Raw genomic sequence first — 20,098 nt, forward strand, 5'->3', positions numbered from 1 at the left:
TCAAGATGCATAAATAATTTGAGGCTTATATGGCTTGCAAATATATCTACACATAAAACTGATACAGAATACAAGAAAAGTAAAATGTTGTTTAGAAAATTAAACACCAAATAAGCAAGCGATCTATCAGGCCCGTAGCCAGGAATTTCCAAAGGGGGGTTCGTTGGACTCACAAACTCGACTTTAACAGTCACGATTCGAACAGAAAATTGACTTTAACAGTGCTCATTCCTTTTCATGGGGGGGGGGGGGGGGGGTAGTCCAAACCCCCTGAACCCCTCCTGGCTACGGGTATGTCTATCCAACGACACAGTCTATTGGCTATTATGGCCACCAATATTTCTTTAGATGATTCAAATCTAGTTTAAACTGGTCATATTGTGTCATACATTTGACTTACTGTGGATTCATTATTATTCGTTGGATACCAATTTTGGTCGGTTTCAAGAGTACAGGTGAACCACAAATTTAAATGTTCATCCAATATCATATTTTCAATAGGCTTTGTATACAGATCCTATAATTTGTGTTTTAAATATTGATTAATCAACCATAAAAATTGGGTTAAAAAGTTGAGTTTTTGCTCCATGTTGAAGGCCTCAATATGGCTTTAACATTAGGAACAGCATTCAGCATTGATTTATAGCACTGTTCCTTTGCTTTGTGTGTTTTTGGGGTGTGCATGTACTGATTGTGTGTCATGGATATATATCTATTATCCTTTTTATTGATTTATCAAAAGTTTTTGTCTAATTTAATAATGACCATTTGGAATCGAGATATATATATGACTCAATTTATATTTCTAATAAAAGGATACACATATTCTAGTTGTAATTTCTGGTCTGGTGTTGTCACTTCTTTATCTACAGAATAATCTGCTAAATCTGAAGGAGCATACAAACTGACTGGTCGTCCCCTCAGGTATATTCTTAAATTTCCCTCCTCTGAAAAAAACACAAAAAATAAAATATCAAAAAAAATTCACAATTTTGAGTTTACTTTGTCAGCCCATATTTATATGCATCAAAAACAAAAATTAAATCGAATAAATTAAATCCCGCTGATATCAATGAAAATTAAAAATTATCAAAAATGACAAAAATTTAACTGTTTGGACTGGGAATATTGTGATACCTCCTAGCACTAATGTTGCTGGTATAACACTCTTGATTTTTAACCTTTATTCATACAGGTATATATTTCTACAAAGTTTATCTACAGTTACAATTCAAAGCAGTTATTCCTGAAGTTTTATTGCTTATTTGTACTCTATTACTTTGTAACTTTGAATTCAGCTAATTTGCTTGTTAAAATCCACGGTACAAAGTTTCATTGAAATCCTACTCATTATTCAAATTGTATCTGCAGAATGATAATTGTCAAAAGTGATTTCATACATGGCTCAAGATTAGAGCTTATAAAACTGTTAGGAAATAAACACCTCACTCCGAAATTCTGAATTAAATTAGCGTAAGAAAAGATTTGTTGTCAAGAATCAAACCAAACCCTGATATTCTGCTAATGAAAGTAACCATTAAATGAGCTTTTATGGTTGTATCATCACATATCTCATCATATTTTATAGCTCTCATCATGAAAAAGAAGTTACTTTATACCGATAGTACCAGAAGGAAGAAATATCCTGGAATATTATTTCCACTTGAAGAAATATAACAATATTTGTTTCCACAGAAATAGATTCTATAGCATTGTTTGTAACAAAAGTTTCCAGAGGAATTGTTATTATGAGGAACAAATATACATTTAGCCTAAAACACTGCTAATAATTTTTCACTAATCATATTGTATCAAAACTTTAATGTGAAGTACTCCATTCCAAATTATCTTATATAAATGACAATCGAACATTGGTTTCAAAAAATATATAGTCTGAACTCACACAGTCACAGACAGAGTGGAAAAATGATCACCAATCACCTCAGTGGTCTCCCAGAAGTGAGCTCACCTAAGTGCTGAAGCTTATGTATGTGTTTGGTCTCCTGCTGTGTCATCCCAAAAAATACTTTTGACTTTGACTTTCATTTTTTGTATTAAGATGCCACCATTAAGCACGGCTTTAGGGCTATTTTGTGACCCTCAGTTGTGTGAGACTAGTGGGATTGAAACTCACAAACTCAGTGTTAACTGGCTAGTTGTAATACTTAGACATTCAGCTACAGAGGCCCCCTACAGTATTTAGAGGGAAAATGCAAAGAACAGTCAAATCAGTAAGGTAACATGTGTTCTTGAAGGCTGATACCTTGTGAAGTAACACATTTAAAATTTAACTTAGTTTGTAGGTTTAGTCTTACATAGGATTCTTAGTCATATCACATTGAAATTTTCTCCTCCTAACTCAAATGAAATATTTGCCACTGGAGGCCAATCAAGAATTTGTCATTATCAAATGATTACTTATCTAAAACAATGAAAACAAATATAAGATAGAAATGTAAAGCAAAAGATTAGACCAAACAACACATGTATTAAAGCAAATGCCTACAATACTGATTGATTTTCAATTACTTTGTTAAGTGGCAAATATTTCCTACATGTTTAATAGGAAATGAAAAAAAATTGTTATCAAAAACATTTTATGTAAAATATCAAAGAACAACACACAAATAAAAATTTAAGTTTTTTTAAGATTAGTGATTACTGACAAAATAAGGAAGCAATTTAATACTTAGATGTTATTAGAATCTCAGCAAAAAGGAGATTTCATAAGAATTTTAGAATTTCATAAGAAAATTAGCATCGGAAGTTATTTCCCGTTTGTTTCTGAACATTAAGGAATTGTTTTGTGGACTGTTTTTCTTCTCCTGTATGTCTTTTGGCTCCTTTATAATTCCTTGCCCCATGTATTCACTCAATTTGTTTTTGTCCTCTTTATTTACTGCCCTAATTTGGCCCCCTTTACTTTCTCTACTTGATATCTATTTCCCTTTGTTTTACTCCCCTTAATTTATTACCCTAGGTTTCCTGTCCAATTTATTTACTCCCCTTGGTATCTTTTGTCCTATATTTGTTTCCCCTTGGTTTCTTGTCCCCTTTATTTACTACCTGTGGTATCTTGTGCCCTTTTTTAACCCCTATTGGTATCTTGTCTTGCCCCCTTTAATTACTAACTAACAAAATTAATATATTATATGCTTCTTCATCAGATATAAATATCTTTTATACACATCATATCCTCCAAATAAAAACATAGGAGAGATTAACAATGCTTCACATTTATGCAACCAAAGCAACAGATATTTAGTTGATGACTAGAAATAAAAACAAAACAGAAATTCAGCTAATGACCACACATTAAAGTAAAACCATAACCAATCCATTACTTACTGAAAACTGAGCAGTTAAAATAATATTTTTGGTTGAATTCTAAATAAAAATACTCTAAATATACTGCCTAAAATGAGACATATATCTACCAAAAATTTTGGCAGTTAATATTTTGGTGGAATCAAAACTTTTATCAATATCTTTGCATGTGTCCTTTTAAATTTGTGGAATTCATTTTCGTGATTTCATTCTATTCTCGAAAAATAAGTTAAAATTTACACACCACGAAAATAACCCACTATATAGTATGAACTTGAATCTGGATTTTAAGCATTTTTCTAACAATTGACAAATGATGCAAAATTCTGATAAATTGAACAATCGATCACAATACCCTTGGAGATTTTTTTGGATGAAACCACATCTTTGCATTCTGATTATTCATATTTCTGTAAACAAACCTTACTGTTGAGACCAATGGCAGCAGCAGACTGATATGAGCCATATGATAATTCTTTTGTAATTACAGACAATATTGACTTGCTTATGAACTCTATTATATATTACCTGAATTCCATTGGGGATCTTTAGAACTGAAATACAAAATAAATAACAAATATTAACACATATCTATCATCATTGATATAATTTCATCTAACATGTGTCATGCAAATTAAAAAACTCGTAAAATCGTAGACAACAAAGACATTTAAAAGCAAAGAAAAATGTAAACAAGATCTGATATTATGTAATGTAGTTTTTTTCAAGTACATGCATTACGGTTGATTTGTCAACACTAGGCTGACAAATTCACTGTGTTAAAAACAAATAAAATGTCTAAAATATTGTCAGATCATGAAAAACAAAAACACACAGAAGCTTTTGATAAATAATTAAAATAATTGAAATACATTTATATATATATATATTGAAAGCATAAATAAATGAAAACAATACTATCAATTTACAGATTTTCTTCTCCCATGTAAATTTCCTTCTGCTCCTATATATACTGTGGATTAATGTATTTTTGTGGGTACCAATTTCCGGGGATTAAGCAAAACTTACATGTTCGTGGATATTTAATTTTGTGGTTTTGCCGAAGTCTGTATGAACTCAGATTAGAAATTTGTCAATCGTTAAACTTTTAATTTTTCATGGTTCTGATATATACCCACGAAATACATGAAAATTGGTATCCAACTGATAATACTGAATCCACAGTAACTTTCTTTTTCATATTGATCCTTTCAAATTTTATTTATTGACATAACTTCCCTTTGAAATTAGGTAATCATTTCAAAATAAAAATTAAGCAATATTTTTTATTCGATAATTTTCCAGATTTTTTTTGGTAGGAGAAATCTCTGCCAATGATAATATTACATATTAAAAAATACAATACTGAAAAATGAATGTAATTAGAAAACAAGGAGAATACATTCTGATTAAGGAAATAAAAGTGTTTATTTATAAAATAACATATGATAAAACTAACAATAGATATTAATTGGTTTGGAGGACAAAAATAGGGTGAAAAGATCAAAGGATGTTTCAGGAAAATACATGCTAAACAGAAAACACTATTTCATGCATTTCTCTTAAAAAAGGAACATAACTGCACCAGTTTTTTAAAATTTCTACGTTTCATGTTTTAAATTTTCAATTGTTAAATTCTACAAATATTTTCACATTTTGTACATTTCTAAAGAAAATCACATGGAAGTAAACTTTAATTACAATGAAACTTGTCCAAACCAAATACATGAAATAAATGTGGGACTAAAAAATTTATCAAGTTGACAGGTATTTATAGGTTTAAACTGGTTTTGATTTATCAGGAGTATTTGTGTGACCAGTCTCATTGTTCACATGTACATTGTATATTCAAAAATTATTTAATAAAAAATTTCAAAGTTTGAAAGAAAATCATAATTGAAAATAAATCAAAAAGAAAAATAAACATACACCATTAAAAATCAAAATTACATACCATGGAAAGTAAGAGATTAACCACAGACATAAACATTTCTTTTAAAGTATTGAAAGATTAAAAGATTATTCGATGAGAAATATTAGTGGAAGGTCAACTAAATCAAGACAATAATATCAACCTACGCGTCTAAAGAAATCATCATCGCATGTTCTACAACTCCAACCTCCATTTTGTTTGTTTTGAATAAAATCCCAGAAATATGTAAAAAAAATGCACCTTCGCCCAGCGGGTAGTAAATTTGAATTAAGATATAATTACATCTGTTTATGTAATATCTGGATTTAAATCCTTACAATTAAATCTGTGTTTGTTCACCGGACATTTAAGTGAGAAAAGTGAATGGAAAATTAAAAGAATTATTGCACTGCCATTCCGATCCCAGATTAAAAGGTCGTTTACAAATATTATCAAAAGGTTAATCAAGCTTGGTCCTGGTTTAAAAAAAAAATAAAAAACAAAGATCAAGGTAAAGGGAAAGTAAAAGAACAAATTAAAGTCCCCTGTCATTATATAGTAAAAGTAAAACATGTAAAAACTAAAAATAAATGGACAGGTAAAAAAATACAACTTAAAAAAAAAACCTAAGAAATTACAGAAATTATTGTGAGAAGGCCTCAGTGAGTCGAGGAGATAAACAGCACTTCATTATAAGATGTCCTTTCTAAAAAAAAATCATAAAAAGGGGGGGGGGGATCTTTTAAAAGATGAAAAAATACAAAACACTGGTAAACAAAGAAAAAGATAGAAAATCACTAATCATTTCAGAAATATTGAAGAGGCTTGAAAAAGTTCTAAAACAAGACTTTTCAGTATCTGCAACACTGACAGTGAACATACAATCAAAAGACATTTGAAAATTATCTTGTCTTTTTTAAATAATTAATTAATCTTATATCTAAAGCTAAATTATTCAGATCCTAAGATAAGCTACTTATATAATCTACCAATAAGTAATAATGAATGATACATAAATCTTCAAAGCAAATAAAAAACATATCTGAACATGCACCAGCTAATCTAATTATATATGATAAAATCCCATTATTAAGAATGACAACAAGTTGAAAAAAAATTCAACAACAATGGACAAAACCAAACTTAGATTAGCTTTTAAAGTTATAAATGATACAATTCTTGAAAGCAATGGATGCCAAAACCGAGCTCTGATTGGCTTATAAACAGCAGCTACAAGTCCCATAATTATGAATGAAAAAAAAAGAAAAAAAATACAAAACAATGGACGAAAACAAGCTTAGATAAGCTTATGAAATTATGATTGATACAATTCTTGAAAGTGATGGATGCCAAAACCAAGCTCCAATTGGCTAATAAACAGCAGCTACAATATAATTAAATAGATGGAAGCTTGATAATAAGTAGCCAATACATGTTACTAGAGATAAAGGTATATACAAATCCAGTTACCCTTGTTTTTGTTGACTCCGTGATAATAGATTGGTCTGTGAAACGCTACGTCTACAATGAAACAGGCCAACATGCTAGAGATTACAACACTGTAGGACATGCCTGACATGCTTTATAAACAATACAGATATATCCATTGATGTATAAATTATGCAATTATATCATGCTATATTACTGTGAATATTTTTAATATTGTTTGATGTGTAAATTAAATGTCAATCTGAAGGATTCATTTCCTTTTCACTTCCCTTCCGACATTAACCAGTAGCTGATCAAAGCGTAACAAAATTAACGGAGATACACTTTTTTTAAAAACTAATGTCTTGCAGAGAAAGATACTGCTTCACTGCCATTTTACTCACAGTATAAGGTTTACAAAATGACTCTACAAAATAAGTCTTATGTTGAAATGCTGGAATATACAAAACTGTTTATATATAACAGGCTAGTATTTGAACTTGGAATTATTTTTTAATTATGGAATTTGCATAATTTCTTGTGTTTAAAATTTTAATAAATTCCATGTTTATTTGGTATTATAATCTTTTGAGCCGTTAATAACACTTTCCATTGGATGTAGTTTGGTTAGATAGCGTTGTGTGCAGCACAGTACATTCTATTGAAAATATACTATTTTCTTTGTAAAAGAAAGAATTGTGTGCAGCACAGAACATTTCAGTACAGAATAAACATGGAATTTACTAAAAATTTCTATAACAAGAAATCAAGCAAATTCCATAATTAAAAATAATTCCAAGTTCCAATAATAGCCTGTTATATGTTGATCTATCAGATTCTGTCCCAAGTAAATCAGTGGTTGTCATTGTTGCTCTCAATCATATTGTTATTGGTTTATTGTAGGCCTTTAGTGATCTTGTTTGTATAATTTCAGATTTTGTCCTACTGCAGACTTTCATAGCTGACTATATACAGTCTAAGTTTGCTCATTGTTGATAGCCAAATTGTAACCTGTAGTTGTTAACTTTAAAGTCACTTAGTCTCTGTTGGATAGTTGTCTTATTGGCGACCACAACACATCTCTTATATTTTCGTATATGCGAGGAAGTTGTTGTGTATTATTATACTGTTTGTTCCTTATTTTGAGAGTTGTACATACTTTATAGTAGTTCTTCAACTGTGTTTGTAAAATTTATACACAACTAAAAAAGATCTTTTAAAAATTGGAATGATTAAAAGCTTGAAATATTGTACAGAGACCTGTCCTATGTTGAAGACTGATGTCTTATGGTTTATTTTTATTTTTTGATTGAGCTGTCTCATTGATGTATACCCCCAAATCTCCAGTTACTTTCAAATGTGTCAAAGCTAACATTTCTTTAGGTTTTCACTGATTGATATGAAATTCAGACAGGAAATGTAATAATATTCCCATGTTTTGTTGAAATTTTTAGTTTAGACTTTAGCTTCACTAGACCTACTGTCCTGTATAGCCTACAGAATTTGAATACTATTCAGGCTATTTCCAATAACATAACATATAAGGTTGTCAACTCTTTATGTGCCGTGGTACCCAACAAATGATTTTTTTTACTCTCAAAAAATTGAAACCTTTCTCAAAAGATAAATCTTTTGATCTAGAACTCCAATTGGAGACAAAATCTAATAAATTCTTCCCTATTTCATTCAATTTTTCCAATCAAAATTGACAATTTGTTCCAAAACAAAGTTTGTTTATACAACACAGACTATCTTAGCAACCTGAGATCAGGTATTAGCTAAATAATTTAACTGCTAAACGTAAGATCGTAAGCACTAAAAAAATTCCCAATGGTGAGATATCCGATTTTAAGCGTTGAAAATTTTTGACTTTTATGATCAAATCTTAAACAAGTTCTTGATTTTATAGCATTTTTTATAGCTTTATACTTTTTTCTCATTTAGTTTTATTTTCATTCATCATTTATGGACAAGAATCTGATAAACCTTGAAATGACTACATAAGATATTAACACTACAAATGCCCTATAAGTATTTATCTCGCCCTTAATAATTCAACCTTTACTGAAACATTAATTATTCATAGACAATAAATCAGGAACAGACAATTAATTCCTGCTCATTTAGGTAAACAGCAGTGGCAGATACTTAGGTAACTAACAACCTTGCTTCATGTCATCTGCTGCTGTCTGCTGTTGGCTGAAGACAATTATGATTAAATTTCAAGGCTGTACATGTGAGAGCAAATTCAATTAATGTTGTTTTTTTTACTAATTTCTTGATTGAAGTCTTAAGATTTCCAATAAAGACAAGGACCCATTAATTAGACATGTTTTGTAAATATTTACTAGTTGCCACGCAAAGTAAGTGAAATCAGCCGATTGAAAATATCAAATATACATTTTTGATGAGAGAAATATCTCAAGGGTTAGCCATATAATGAGCTATTATTTTATCTTCTCTCCATGATCAATTAATATTCTGACCCGTAAGGCTACTATATGTATGCTAATATGACTTAATCCAAGTAACTGAACAGGACATTTGAAAACAACATTACTATATACATGTATTTCATCTGAGGTTTGATATATATATAATGCTATCGTTAAAACCATAAGGTCCATATCAGTCTTGTATGATTTTTAATTTTTGTACATTTATATGTTTATAGAGTTTATAGTGATGCCTATTTTCACTGAACTAGTACTCATTTTGTTTTGGGGGTCAGCTGAAGCAAGCCTTTATGTGCTGGATTTTCTTGCTGTGTTGAAGACATTGGTGGTCTAGTTTGTTTTTTTGCTCTTTGATTGGGTTGTTGTCTCTCTGACACCTTTCCCATTCTCAATTTAAACTATAAATATTAATGATATGAGACCATTTTACCCTGGGCAAGAATATAACTAAAAGATGTATATGGGATTCCAATTAATTTACAAATGGAGGACACATGTCTTTATCAATTATTAACGATAATTTTATCAGACTACTAGTTTAATTCCATGGACAATCTATGTAAATGCAGGTAGCATAATAAAATTGGTTTCCACAGTTACGATATTGATATTTGTTACATACATTTGTACTAATTAAACCTGAACCATTTACAGTCTTTTTTGAAGGAAATTTTTTCCAGAAATTACTCTCTTGAGTTATAAATTCTATTTTCATATAAAACCTAGATAAATGCTCTCTTGAGAAATAACAAATGATACCTTTGAATGTAAGACTTGAAGAAATAACAGTTTTATATTATTATGAGAACCAACAAAACTTTCTTAAATTTATGTCATAGGGTTGTTGTCCCACATCTATTTCTATTCGTATTTCAACAATCTAATTATAAAATATCAGAAAATGGTCTTTTATTTACAAGATGAAGATGAAAAATCACATCTTCAAAGTCATCTGATGTTAATAAATGACTTCACTGATGTTATACTTATAAATTTAAAATGCATTGCCTTCCTTCATCTTTTTTCTTATTCAATCTGTTTTCATTTCCTTTGACAAACAATGACTTCCTTACTTTGAATATAGTTTTTAAAATCTGCTAAACTTTATCTTATAGAAAAACCACTTTATGGATCATATAGACATTTTATAACAACTTCAGTTATTTTCGTTTCAATTTCAATACCGTAGATCTATCAAAAACAAATCATAGCAAAGAAATGAAAAAAAATCAAACTTGAATCTTGAGAACCTTTAAAGGAAAATTTTACCTTAAGCTCTTACATAAAAAATGTTCTAGAGTTTATGGTTTCAAGTATTTTCACTGAAACAAAATACAATCTTATATCTACATTTTTTTACAAGCTTCTTTAGGTATACAAATTTCAAGCAATAGAGAACAGTATCTTTCATATATAAATGAAGATAGCAAATTAACATGCTTAGGGATACATAAACTTGGAACAGCTTCAGAACGGATATGCATGTACATGTATTTTCGAGCAGAATTTTAAAATAAATTAATCTATCATTCTTGTATACATGACAACGAATTATCAGGCAAAATAAATATTGACTTACTATTTTTTGTTTTTACGTTGAGCCATTTTTCTGTTCACACAATAAATACCCAGATAATTAACATATAGATTTTAGTCACATGACCTCTATTCGTTATGAATGAATGATCACATGACCAGTAATGTGACAGAAATTAATCAATAGCTCAAAGAACTGTAACATACAACATATAAAAAACACATCTATATACATGCAAACTGTAAATTAGTAGTTCCCAGGTGTATAATATACAAGGGGCTATAAAGTATTTATCATTGATCAAATAAACGATGAATAAACATATGGAATTAAATTACAGCAATTAAATATAGATACATCTTATACAAACAGTGCATTTAGTATATAATTTGTGAAAATAATATAGGTTAGGAATCATAATAATTATCTGCTGCTTTTCCTATATATATTTAATTTCAAATGTGAGATATTCTTAAGATTTTTTTGCTTAATAAACAATAATAAGAAAACAAGAATGAAGTTGTAACCCAGGGGTAAATTTATATCAGTGATCACGCTTAATTTACCATTTATATTAATAAATGAAAAGTGATAACTCACAGGTAAATAGATGTATTGTAGTAATTTATGTTACACCTTAAATCAAAGTAAGGAAAGCTGAACACCTATAACTACAGGAGCATAAGAATAAAGGACACACACAAAATAGACCCGAAAAATTATGGTCTGTCTGAGGGATTATTGACCTTTGTTTGAGTTCCATTTCATACATAGTAATATATATTGTCCAAAACGTTCCCATAGCCCACCCTTACAAATATCAGTATAAAAGTTTTTCAAACACCTTTACCCAGTACTTCAAGCAGAATGAAGATGGCACTAATATATAACTACATGTACCAATGAGAGAAAGTTTATAAATTGCTTTCACATTCCCATTTTTCCCTGTGCCATTATAGACATCAAAAGTATGAAAATCGTAAGCATACCTGACATTATGAGATCCATTCAATTCTGTTGAGTTTGTCATTGAGCCCCATTTCTTGATTGGAGTTCTTGACTTTGCCGAGGATGGCGGTGTTGAGTGTCTAGTTGGTGGTGTAACGTACACATTATCTAACGGAGTACGTCTTGGTGTTCTAGGGGTTGTTTTATGAGGTGTAGAAGACTTGAATACTGGTTTGGTAGGAAGAATGCTGTTCTGTGCTGAAATTTAAAATAAAATTACGATCATGCAAAGCTGTTTGTTTCTCCATACTTTACATATAATTTTGTTTCTAATTGTATTATATCGAGATTTCATAAGATAAATGAAGAACCTTTAAATCATTTAACTTTTTGGGGATATTACTATGCATCTTTCATCAAGCATATCTATACTTAAATAGTTTACTGTGAAGTGTGTTTCCTCTTAAAGCATAACAAAATTTATAATTCTGTTTTCTCCCTACCCACCCTAAATTGTCATGCCTAAACTAACACATTTTGTCACAATGGTTAATGAAGAAGATAGATGTTTAATGACCAGTAGTAAGTATTAAAATTGATAATGGATGAAATCAAAACAGGGAATTTGTCAAATAGACAACAAATCTACCAAAGTGAATGTCAGATGTGATTCTGATAGGATATGATATATATATTCTTCTTAAATGTGAAAATTATTTTCTCAATACCTATACTGTATAACTTCCATTTTTTTTAAACTTTGTAGTGGGGACATTTCATTAGTTGATGAAAGTCATAAATTGAAACTTATTTGAAGTTATTATAGTTTGGCAATTGGCAAAAATAACATTAATTCAAGTCACTGCTATCCACAAATAATGAATCTTTTCAATCCTGAAACCCTGGTAGCTAAGCTCTTTTTTCCAAAAAAAAATCAAAACAATATTGTGCAAATACTCTAATGAATATACGTCAGAATTTAATTTTGCTTGCAGACCTAAATAGTTCATAAAGAAGATGCTCCAAGTGTTAATAACAGATGAGGCATCAAATGTGATGACTATTTAGGGAAAGCCACATATGCAGACATAAGGCAACTGATTTACTCATCAGCAAAGATGCCTGATGGGGCATTGTTGCAACAATTGTCATTTGGATCAAAAATTGATATAAAATATATGTAATAAACATTACATAATTTAACTTTATAAAAAGTGTGTTACAGATTTGTCCTTCAAGTAATAACCATAAAAACAGCTTTTATTACACAGCAAAAAAATATTTTTGAAACTTAAACAGGTTTAAGATTTTTATCAGTTCAAGAGGAATAACTCAAAGCTAATCTTACGTCAAGAAATTTTAAATGACTGTAAAACCATTGTCAGGCTACACAACTACGCCATTTAATTTATAGACTTCCCATTGTGTATAAGAAAAGAAAACATATTTATGTTAATTCATGAATTGTGATAATAGTAAACATCAAGTCGAGGCCTTATCTTATTTTCTTCAGATTTTGTATTTACATAACAAGGTGTTATTGTATAAATGCAAATGAAAATAGGAAATTTAAACGATAATCTATTACTTTATCTGAACAAAGTCAAACAGAACAAATTTGTTTTGAATTCAGTTGTATGCAAGCTGTAAAGTCAAAATTGATTTCGGAAATGATAACTTTTATTTCTGTTGTATAATTTTAAAAAGTCGGAAGTCTGTTGGTTGTTTTTGTCAATGTAATGCTGACTCATAGAAAGCTACCCATCTTTCCTTCTTTTTTTTTTAACATTCTTTACATAAATTATAAATCAGAGAAAATAATTCAGAATAAAAATTTGTAAGGGTTCCGCGGAACCCAGTGTCTCGCCTACTTTTGCTGTAACTCCCAGGCTCAACAAAAATGACGAAAATAACCAATAAATAATTCCTCTTGATACCATCTTTTCATTGTAGAAGTTTCTGTCCAAGTTTGGTAAAAATTTCAGGATAGTTTATGAATCGAATAAATGTTTTAAAACTGCAGACTGTATGTAATGTTAACTGGAAGAAAAACTAAGTCCATTTATAAGTAAAATACAGATACACAGGTACCAAATATTAACAAAATTTCTTCTCTAGATACTAGCTTTTAATCATAAACAAGCTTCTGTCCAAGTTTGGTACAAATTTAAAATAGTATAAAAAAGTCATTAAATTTTTAAAAAAATTAACCACAGAGTGACTGTGTTGTTTCCTGGCAGAAAATTTAAGTCCATTTAAAAGTATAATACGGAATTTTTTTTTTTATTTTTTTGCAAAAATTATTTATGGATACTATCTTATGATCATAAACAAGCTTCTGTCCAAGTTTGGTACAAACCCTTGATAGTTAAAGAAAATTATTATAATTTTAAAAACTTTAAACACAGAGTGAATGTAATGTTTCCCCGCAGAAAAACTAAGTCCATTTATAAAAAAATACAGAAAAAATGGAATTTTATTTTTACAAAATTTACTTCTGGATACTATCTTATGATCATAAACAAGCTTCTGTCCAAGTTTGGTAGAAATCCAGTATAGTTTAAGAAAGTTATTAAATTTTCAAAAACTTTAACCACAGAGTGAATATTTGTTGACGCCGCCGACGACGACGGAATGTAGGATCGCTTAGTCTCGCTTTTTCGACTAAAGTCGAAGGCTCGACAATAAATCAAATCTGTGTCCCAACATAATCTTCAGTTTTCTGAGAAATTTTCGAAAGTGAATTTATGCTGCAAGCTGATTGGTTGGCCTAATCAAAATCCAGGATGAGTTGCACTTTGTACATGTATTGTGTGAAGAGTTCATGCACCTGCAGTGCATATGCAGTAAGACAGAAGAATTACGGATAGAGCAGGAATTATTCTGGATAAATTGAAGTCAGATGGCTACCAACCTTCATCCTGGTTTAAAATAAAGTTTAATGGAACAATCATCCTTCACCCTATATTTCTTGTGAAGATTTATTTCAGACCATTAAATCTCACATTTCGTTTCCAGAGAAAAAAAATGTTTTGTAAATTTGCAAACCTTTTTCTGCCTCTACTTGATTCAATCTCCGTAAGATATCAGCGACAGCACTTTTAAGACATACTATTTCGTCTTCTTGTACGCGAACTTTCTTTTCCAGATATGTGACACGTTCACATACTTCCACCTGGTCCTGTCTAAGCAGACCATCTACAAGCAGACAAAAGGTCATTAGAAAGAAATACATGTAACTTATATACAAAACATTTGTGCTCTTTTCAGGGCCATTTGAATGATTTTTTGTTTGTGTAATTATAACTTTTAAACATGCTAAATGAGTGGGAAAAAATAATTGAAACGTGAATGTAATTGAAATGAATGCAATACAATTGTACAAATAAACATGGTTTAACTAGAGCTTCCCACTACTCCTCTGAATATCTATTGTAATGATTTCAAAACATGCAATTGGTGGCTTGGTGCAACTATCTAAAATTTAAAATAGCATTTATTTTTATCAATTTTAATATTTTTTTCAATCTAGCTTGGTAAAAATAAAAAACTTCTATATAACACCAGGGAAAAAACATTTTAAAGAAGTAGTGCTACAGAAATAGAATCCTTATAGTCATTCAATTTCTTATTATAACTGCAGGAAAAGTCTCACCATTCATATTCTACAAAACATCAACTCTAAATTACGGAATACTAATAGGGTGATTTGTTGCCCCATTATAACTGGTTTCAGTTGCAGGAAGGTTTAGATTAACCTCTTTTTTGTTCTGCTAAACTGGTTTCAAAATGAGCTTTAAATCCTGACAGGTTTTATGTTTTATGTTTGTTACATGGAAACTGGAACCAGTCTCCTATTGCAAAACAGATCAATATCAGGACTTTTGATTTATTTCAAAACTTGTAAACTAATACAGGTTTAAACCAAAAAAGTAAACCATTTAATAACTGAAATCCTTACTGAAGCTAGTTTGAAGGCAAAACATTGGCCCTTTAGAGAATAATTCCCTATCATCTTTAAAGGATGCTACTTTCACTTTTAACCATATATCTATGCATCCTATGCATCTTATATTAAGTCAATAAATTACTGATTTAAATATGCAATGTTACCTCTATATAAAAGCAATATTGCTATATCTTAATACTTTATATATGCATATAATTATGTACATAAGTGTTAAAAGTATAGTATTACATTGTTTTAGTTGCTGAATCCCCACCTCTTTCTATTAAGTAAGATACATGTGTGTGTTAGGATATGTATAAACATACCATTGCCACACCTTAGAGATCCCCCTTACCTTGTTTAGGTGCACTTTGCTCCTCCATGATTTACAGGTACGAATACTTGTCTAAACACAAACTAATTTCATTAATAAAACATCTAAAAAAATCTACAAAAGCTGAATGCCGGCAAATGATATATGTAGGTCAAATATAAGTTTTTAAAACGTCAGGTAAATTGTACAGGTGTAAATAACTTTACCTGGACTGACAGGTATGTATCAATCAGATATGTAATTAAAGGTGACAATTTCATTAAAATGGTTTTTATTTAAAGTCCTATCTAAATAATTATATTTCTATAAGTTTTTTTAAGTTTGTTGACACTTTACAAGATAATATTTCAATAAAATTTTATGCATGAAAGGATCTGTTTGACAATGTATTACCTACCGGTAGGCTAATACACATAATTGTTTATATTTTATTGTCTGGACTTGTGTATTGATGTACATATCCAAACTGATACTACATAGTACCAGTGACAAGTAATTAACCTGTCTAACTCACAAAGTATTATGTACTAAGTGATCCCCCAGTCTGGAGGTTATCCTCCTAATGAACCATAAGTACCCTTTGGATTACATTTGGCAAAAATATTATACTATTTCTACATGGAGAGTATTGAATTATTGAATTTCTGGAGGTCTTGCAAAACTTCAAATCAACATTTTGAAAAAAGCTCTCCATTAAAATTGGAAAAAATATTATACTATGTCTACATGAAAAGTATAAAAATGTAGAATTTCTGAAGGTCTTGCAAAAATTAAAATTGTAATTTTGAAAAAGCTATTGATTAAATTTGGAAATTTTATTCTATTTCTACATTAGAAAGTATTGAATTATTGAATTTCTGCAGGTCTGGCAAAATTAAACTGGACCTTTTGAATTTTGAAATCATTATTTGTATGGATCAAAATTATTGAATAAAGGAACAGAAATTTAAGCTTAATGTAATTTTTGCAATGTTTGGGATTGATTTAGCATGTTAATCTAGAATTTTTGCATTCTGCACAATCAGACCACAAAAAAATATCTCAGATCAATAAAATTAAGTAAATGTGTACATTTATCCTTTCACTATCCATAGATTCATTAATCTATACTATTTATACTAGTATCTTTAATTCAAGTTTGCATATCTTCATCTGGCCTTATCAGCTCCGCCTCAATAAAAAAAAAAAATCTCTAAGCCATTTTTCCAATTTTTGTTAGAACTTGGATAGGCCCAGTCTAAAATTTAATTATGAATATTATTTTAAAAAATGATGATTTTTTTTTCAAATAAAAATAAAATGCATTATCCTATTCAGCAGTACTTCTTCGTTATATTTCTAAAGTTTTAGATTGCACTTTCAAAAAGCATAACATTACATGAGCGTCAAGGGAGATAATTTTATATATTTTATCACCCTTATTCCTTCCTTTTTTTAGTTTTAACCGATCAAGCTATATTAGCACCAACTAGAAAACACAAAACCTGGCTTAAGTTAAAAATAAATTCTCTCATAAAAAAAAATTTGAAATCCATTCTTTTTTCTAAGAAAAAGTAAAGGGACTGTCTAAGACCTGAATTTTTATATCTTGATGCAGAAACAACAAGAACCAGTTTAATTGTTGTCTTCTTTTTAAAAAGCTAGAAATGGGCCCCAATATATAATGTGTCCAACAGCACAGCTGACAGGGATAAACATACTAATTTGGTTAACAAAATGTCAATATTAACGGAGCCATTAATAAGATAAAAATATAGACAGTAAAGATGCTGAAAAATAAATTTAAAGAGAATGACGAACAGTATTTGTAAATAACAGACAATGCACATGTGTACATATAAAACCATCAGGGGAGATAACTAATGATTCAAATTTAAATTACACAAGCCGGTAATTGTAAAATGACAATAAATTTGAGACATGCTTTCTTCACATTACCTAGAATATCATCAGGGACAAAATCCATTGTAACACCTGCACAACGCCATTAAATCAATAAAAATCGATCCTAGTGCCTTCCTAACGATCCTAGTGCCTTCCTAACTATGACAGCTTTATATAGGTAAGTATTTGTCCTCGCAATTAAGATACTCAAATTCTCCCAATTAAAGTAAACAGCCTTGTAACGAAAAAAAATATATCTCCCTCAGGCTAAAATCAATAATCCTTGAATTGACAACTCCATCCAATAATCTATAAAAAGTATGAATCATGATGATCGACAATAGAAATTTTTCCTTCCCTCCATACGGTCTACATGATTTCTTTTGTTGACGTTATTAAGAAGTAGATTGAAATTTTTTAATCAAAATAAGTGTTTACTTTTAGAGATTTAAAAAAAGACCACTTGTTGATAATTACACAGTAAGAAATGTTATGATTTTGATCTCTTGTTCCTTTACATATTGATTAAAACATATTCTGTTCTAATGTAATAAAGACATATATATCCTACACTTTGTGGTTTTGATATCATTTGATTGATGATATGAACAACTTTGATGTTTAATTTCTTGTATTTTTAATTAAAAAGGTTTCAAGAGGTGAGCTTTAACTGAAATTTCTTAATTTTACACGGAAACACTTAAAAACATTACACAGTTATCTTTTGGTTGGAGTATTTATATTCTTTTTAATTTTTTTTAAAGAAATGCACATTTATACCCTAAGGGTTGAAGGCATATATGAACAATACAAAAATTTACAATGCAAAAATTATATAATATTAAAACAAAACATCTTATAAATGCAGTACAAAAAAGTTACAATATTCATGCAGGTGTGGTTTCTAGTCTCTCCAGTGCAAATGACTTTTTAACGAACGGAACAGTAATCTGCATAATTAATATAATTGAAAATGTGAATATTTCTTGTCAAAATTAATTGAGCAACATACATTTGTATATGCCCATTTTTGTATCTCAAAATATAAAGTAATGAATCTTAAATGGGAACTTATAAATATTGAAACATAGGGAGGAAAAACACAATATCAGCAAAAAATGATTTACAAAAGTACCATTATATGCAATTTGTGCATCTGCTTCTAAAAATATGAAAATACCATTGCTATTTCCATGTTTCAAATAAAATTGTTGTCGATTTGTCATCCTGGAATCTTTCATAGTTTGCATAGATGTATGGGTTATACTCATTGTTGATGGCCATGACCTATAGTTGGTAACCTCAACCTCATTTGATCAATTATGGTAGGTTGCCTCATTTGCAATCATATCACTCCATATTTTAGTATTCAAATATATTTTTTATGTAAATTGATGAATTTTTTAAGGCCCTGCTAGTACAAATCAATTATAGAAAGATCATAAATATTTACTAGGATGTAAATGTATAATTTTAAAGATATGATTATAGATATATAAATATTCAGTATAATTATGCATATATTTTAATTATTCTTCGCATATATATAAGTATAGATGTATATAAATTTATTAAAATGAGAATATAAAACTTGTCAAAATAACTGGAAAGACATATGATAATGAGGGAAAAAGAAAGAAGAAAACAGAAAACACAGCAATCATTCTATTTTATTACAACCCTTCTTTAGATTTACTCTCAACTTGGAAGAGATATTCGAACATGAATGTGTATGGCGCTAGCTGTTTATAATAGAGCATAATTATGGCCCTATTAATAATTTTTTTCGTTTCAAAATCTCCTTAGATATTTTGACAAGGTTTATCCCTCTAGAAATTTGTACAATGAACTTTTAGTATTTTGAATCCTATAAATCAAAAGTCAACCATTAATGGTACAAAAAATGTATTAAGATTATGTAATACAAAAGTTCCTTTGTTACAAAAGTTCCATCGTCATGTGACTATATGTAATATAATTTCTCCTATGCTATATTTTATGTGGTTACATTTTATGTGTATAATCTTACACAAGACTAATTGTTTCCATCTGCAATAAAAATGAACATGCTCAAGAGAGATTTTAAACATGCATTTTACTGTACATGATTATATAATCCATTCTGTATTTCAATATATGCATAATTATATCAATATTAAAAGATAGTGATACTCATTCATATTAAAACATGAGAACATGATTCTGATTATATTCAAACTTTTGTAATTTATAAACATAAAAAAGTCCCATGAAACAAAAAGTTCCTTATAATATTGACAACCAAACAGAGTTGAGAAAGCTAAATATACTCAGGGTTCCACAT

The 20,098-nt window shown here is 29.4% G+C and overlaps 2 protein-coding genes across 10 annotated transcripts in view; one reads left to right on the forward strand and one right to left on the reverse strand.

The window, feature by feature from the left end:
- The window catches only part of LOC134711250 (echinoderm microtubule-associated protein-like 2), a 48,192-nt gene that overhangs the window by 22,566 nt on the left and 5,528 nt on the right, over positions 1 to 20,098 (reverse strand). For 2 of the 9 annotated variants that reach the window (XM_063571748.1, XM_063571745.1), the window contains exons 2-6: positions 14,657 to 14,806; positions 11,650 to 11,866; positions 6,710 to 6,760; positions 3,856 to 3,881; positions 821 to 947 (exon numbers count right to left, since the gene is read on the reverse strand). In XM_063571748.1, the coding sequence (XP_063427818.1) occupies positions 821 to 947; positions 3,856 to 3,881; positions 6,710 to 6,760; positions 11,650 to 11,866; positions 14,657 to 14,806 (571 nt within the window). Of the gene's footprint in view, positions 1 to 820; positions 948 to 3,855; positions 3,882 to 5,406; positions 5,536 to 6,709; positions 6,761 to 10,702; positions 10,733 to 11,649; positions 11,867 to 14,656; positions 14,807 to 15,912; positions 16,103 to 17,829; positions 17,946 to 20,098 lie in introns of those variants that run through there. The other 7 variants (XM_063571750.1, XM_063571749.1, XM_063571752.1 and 4 more) reach the window with 6 other exon arrangements.
- Positions 16,091 to 20,098, forward strand: part of LOC134711251 (uncharacterized) — a 32,337-nt gene continuing 28,329 nt past the window's right edge. Inside the window, exon 1 of the mRNA XM_063571756.1 lies at positions 16,091 to 16,109. The gene's annotated coding sequence lies outside the window, so the exon portion shown is untranslated. The remainder of the gene's footprint in view (positions 16,110 to 20,098) is intronic.

This window comes from Mytilus trossulus, chromosome 3 (genome assembly GCF_036588685.1).
Source record: "Mytilus trossulus isolate FHL-02 chromosome 3, PNRI_Mtr1.1.1.hap1, whole genome shotgun sequence".
NCBI classification, from domain to species: Eukaryota; Metazoa; Mollusca; class Bivalvia; order Mytilida; family Mytilidae; genus Mytilus; species Mytilus trossulus.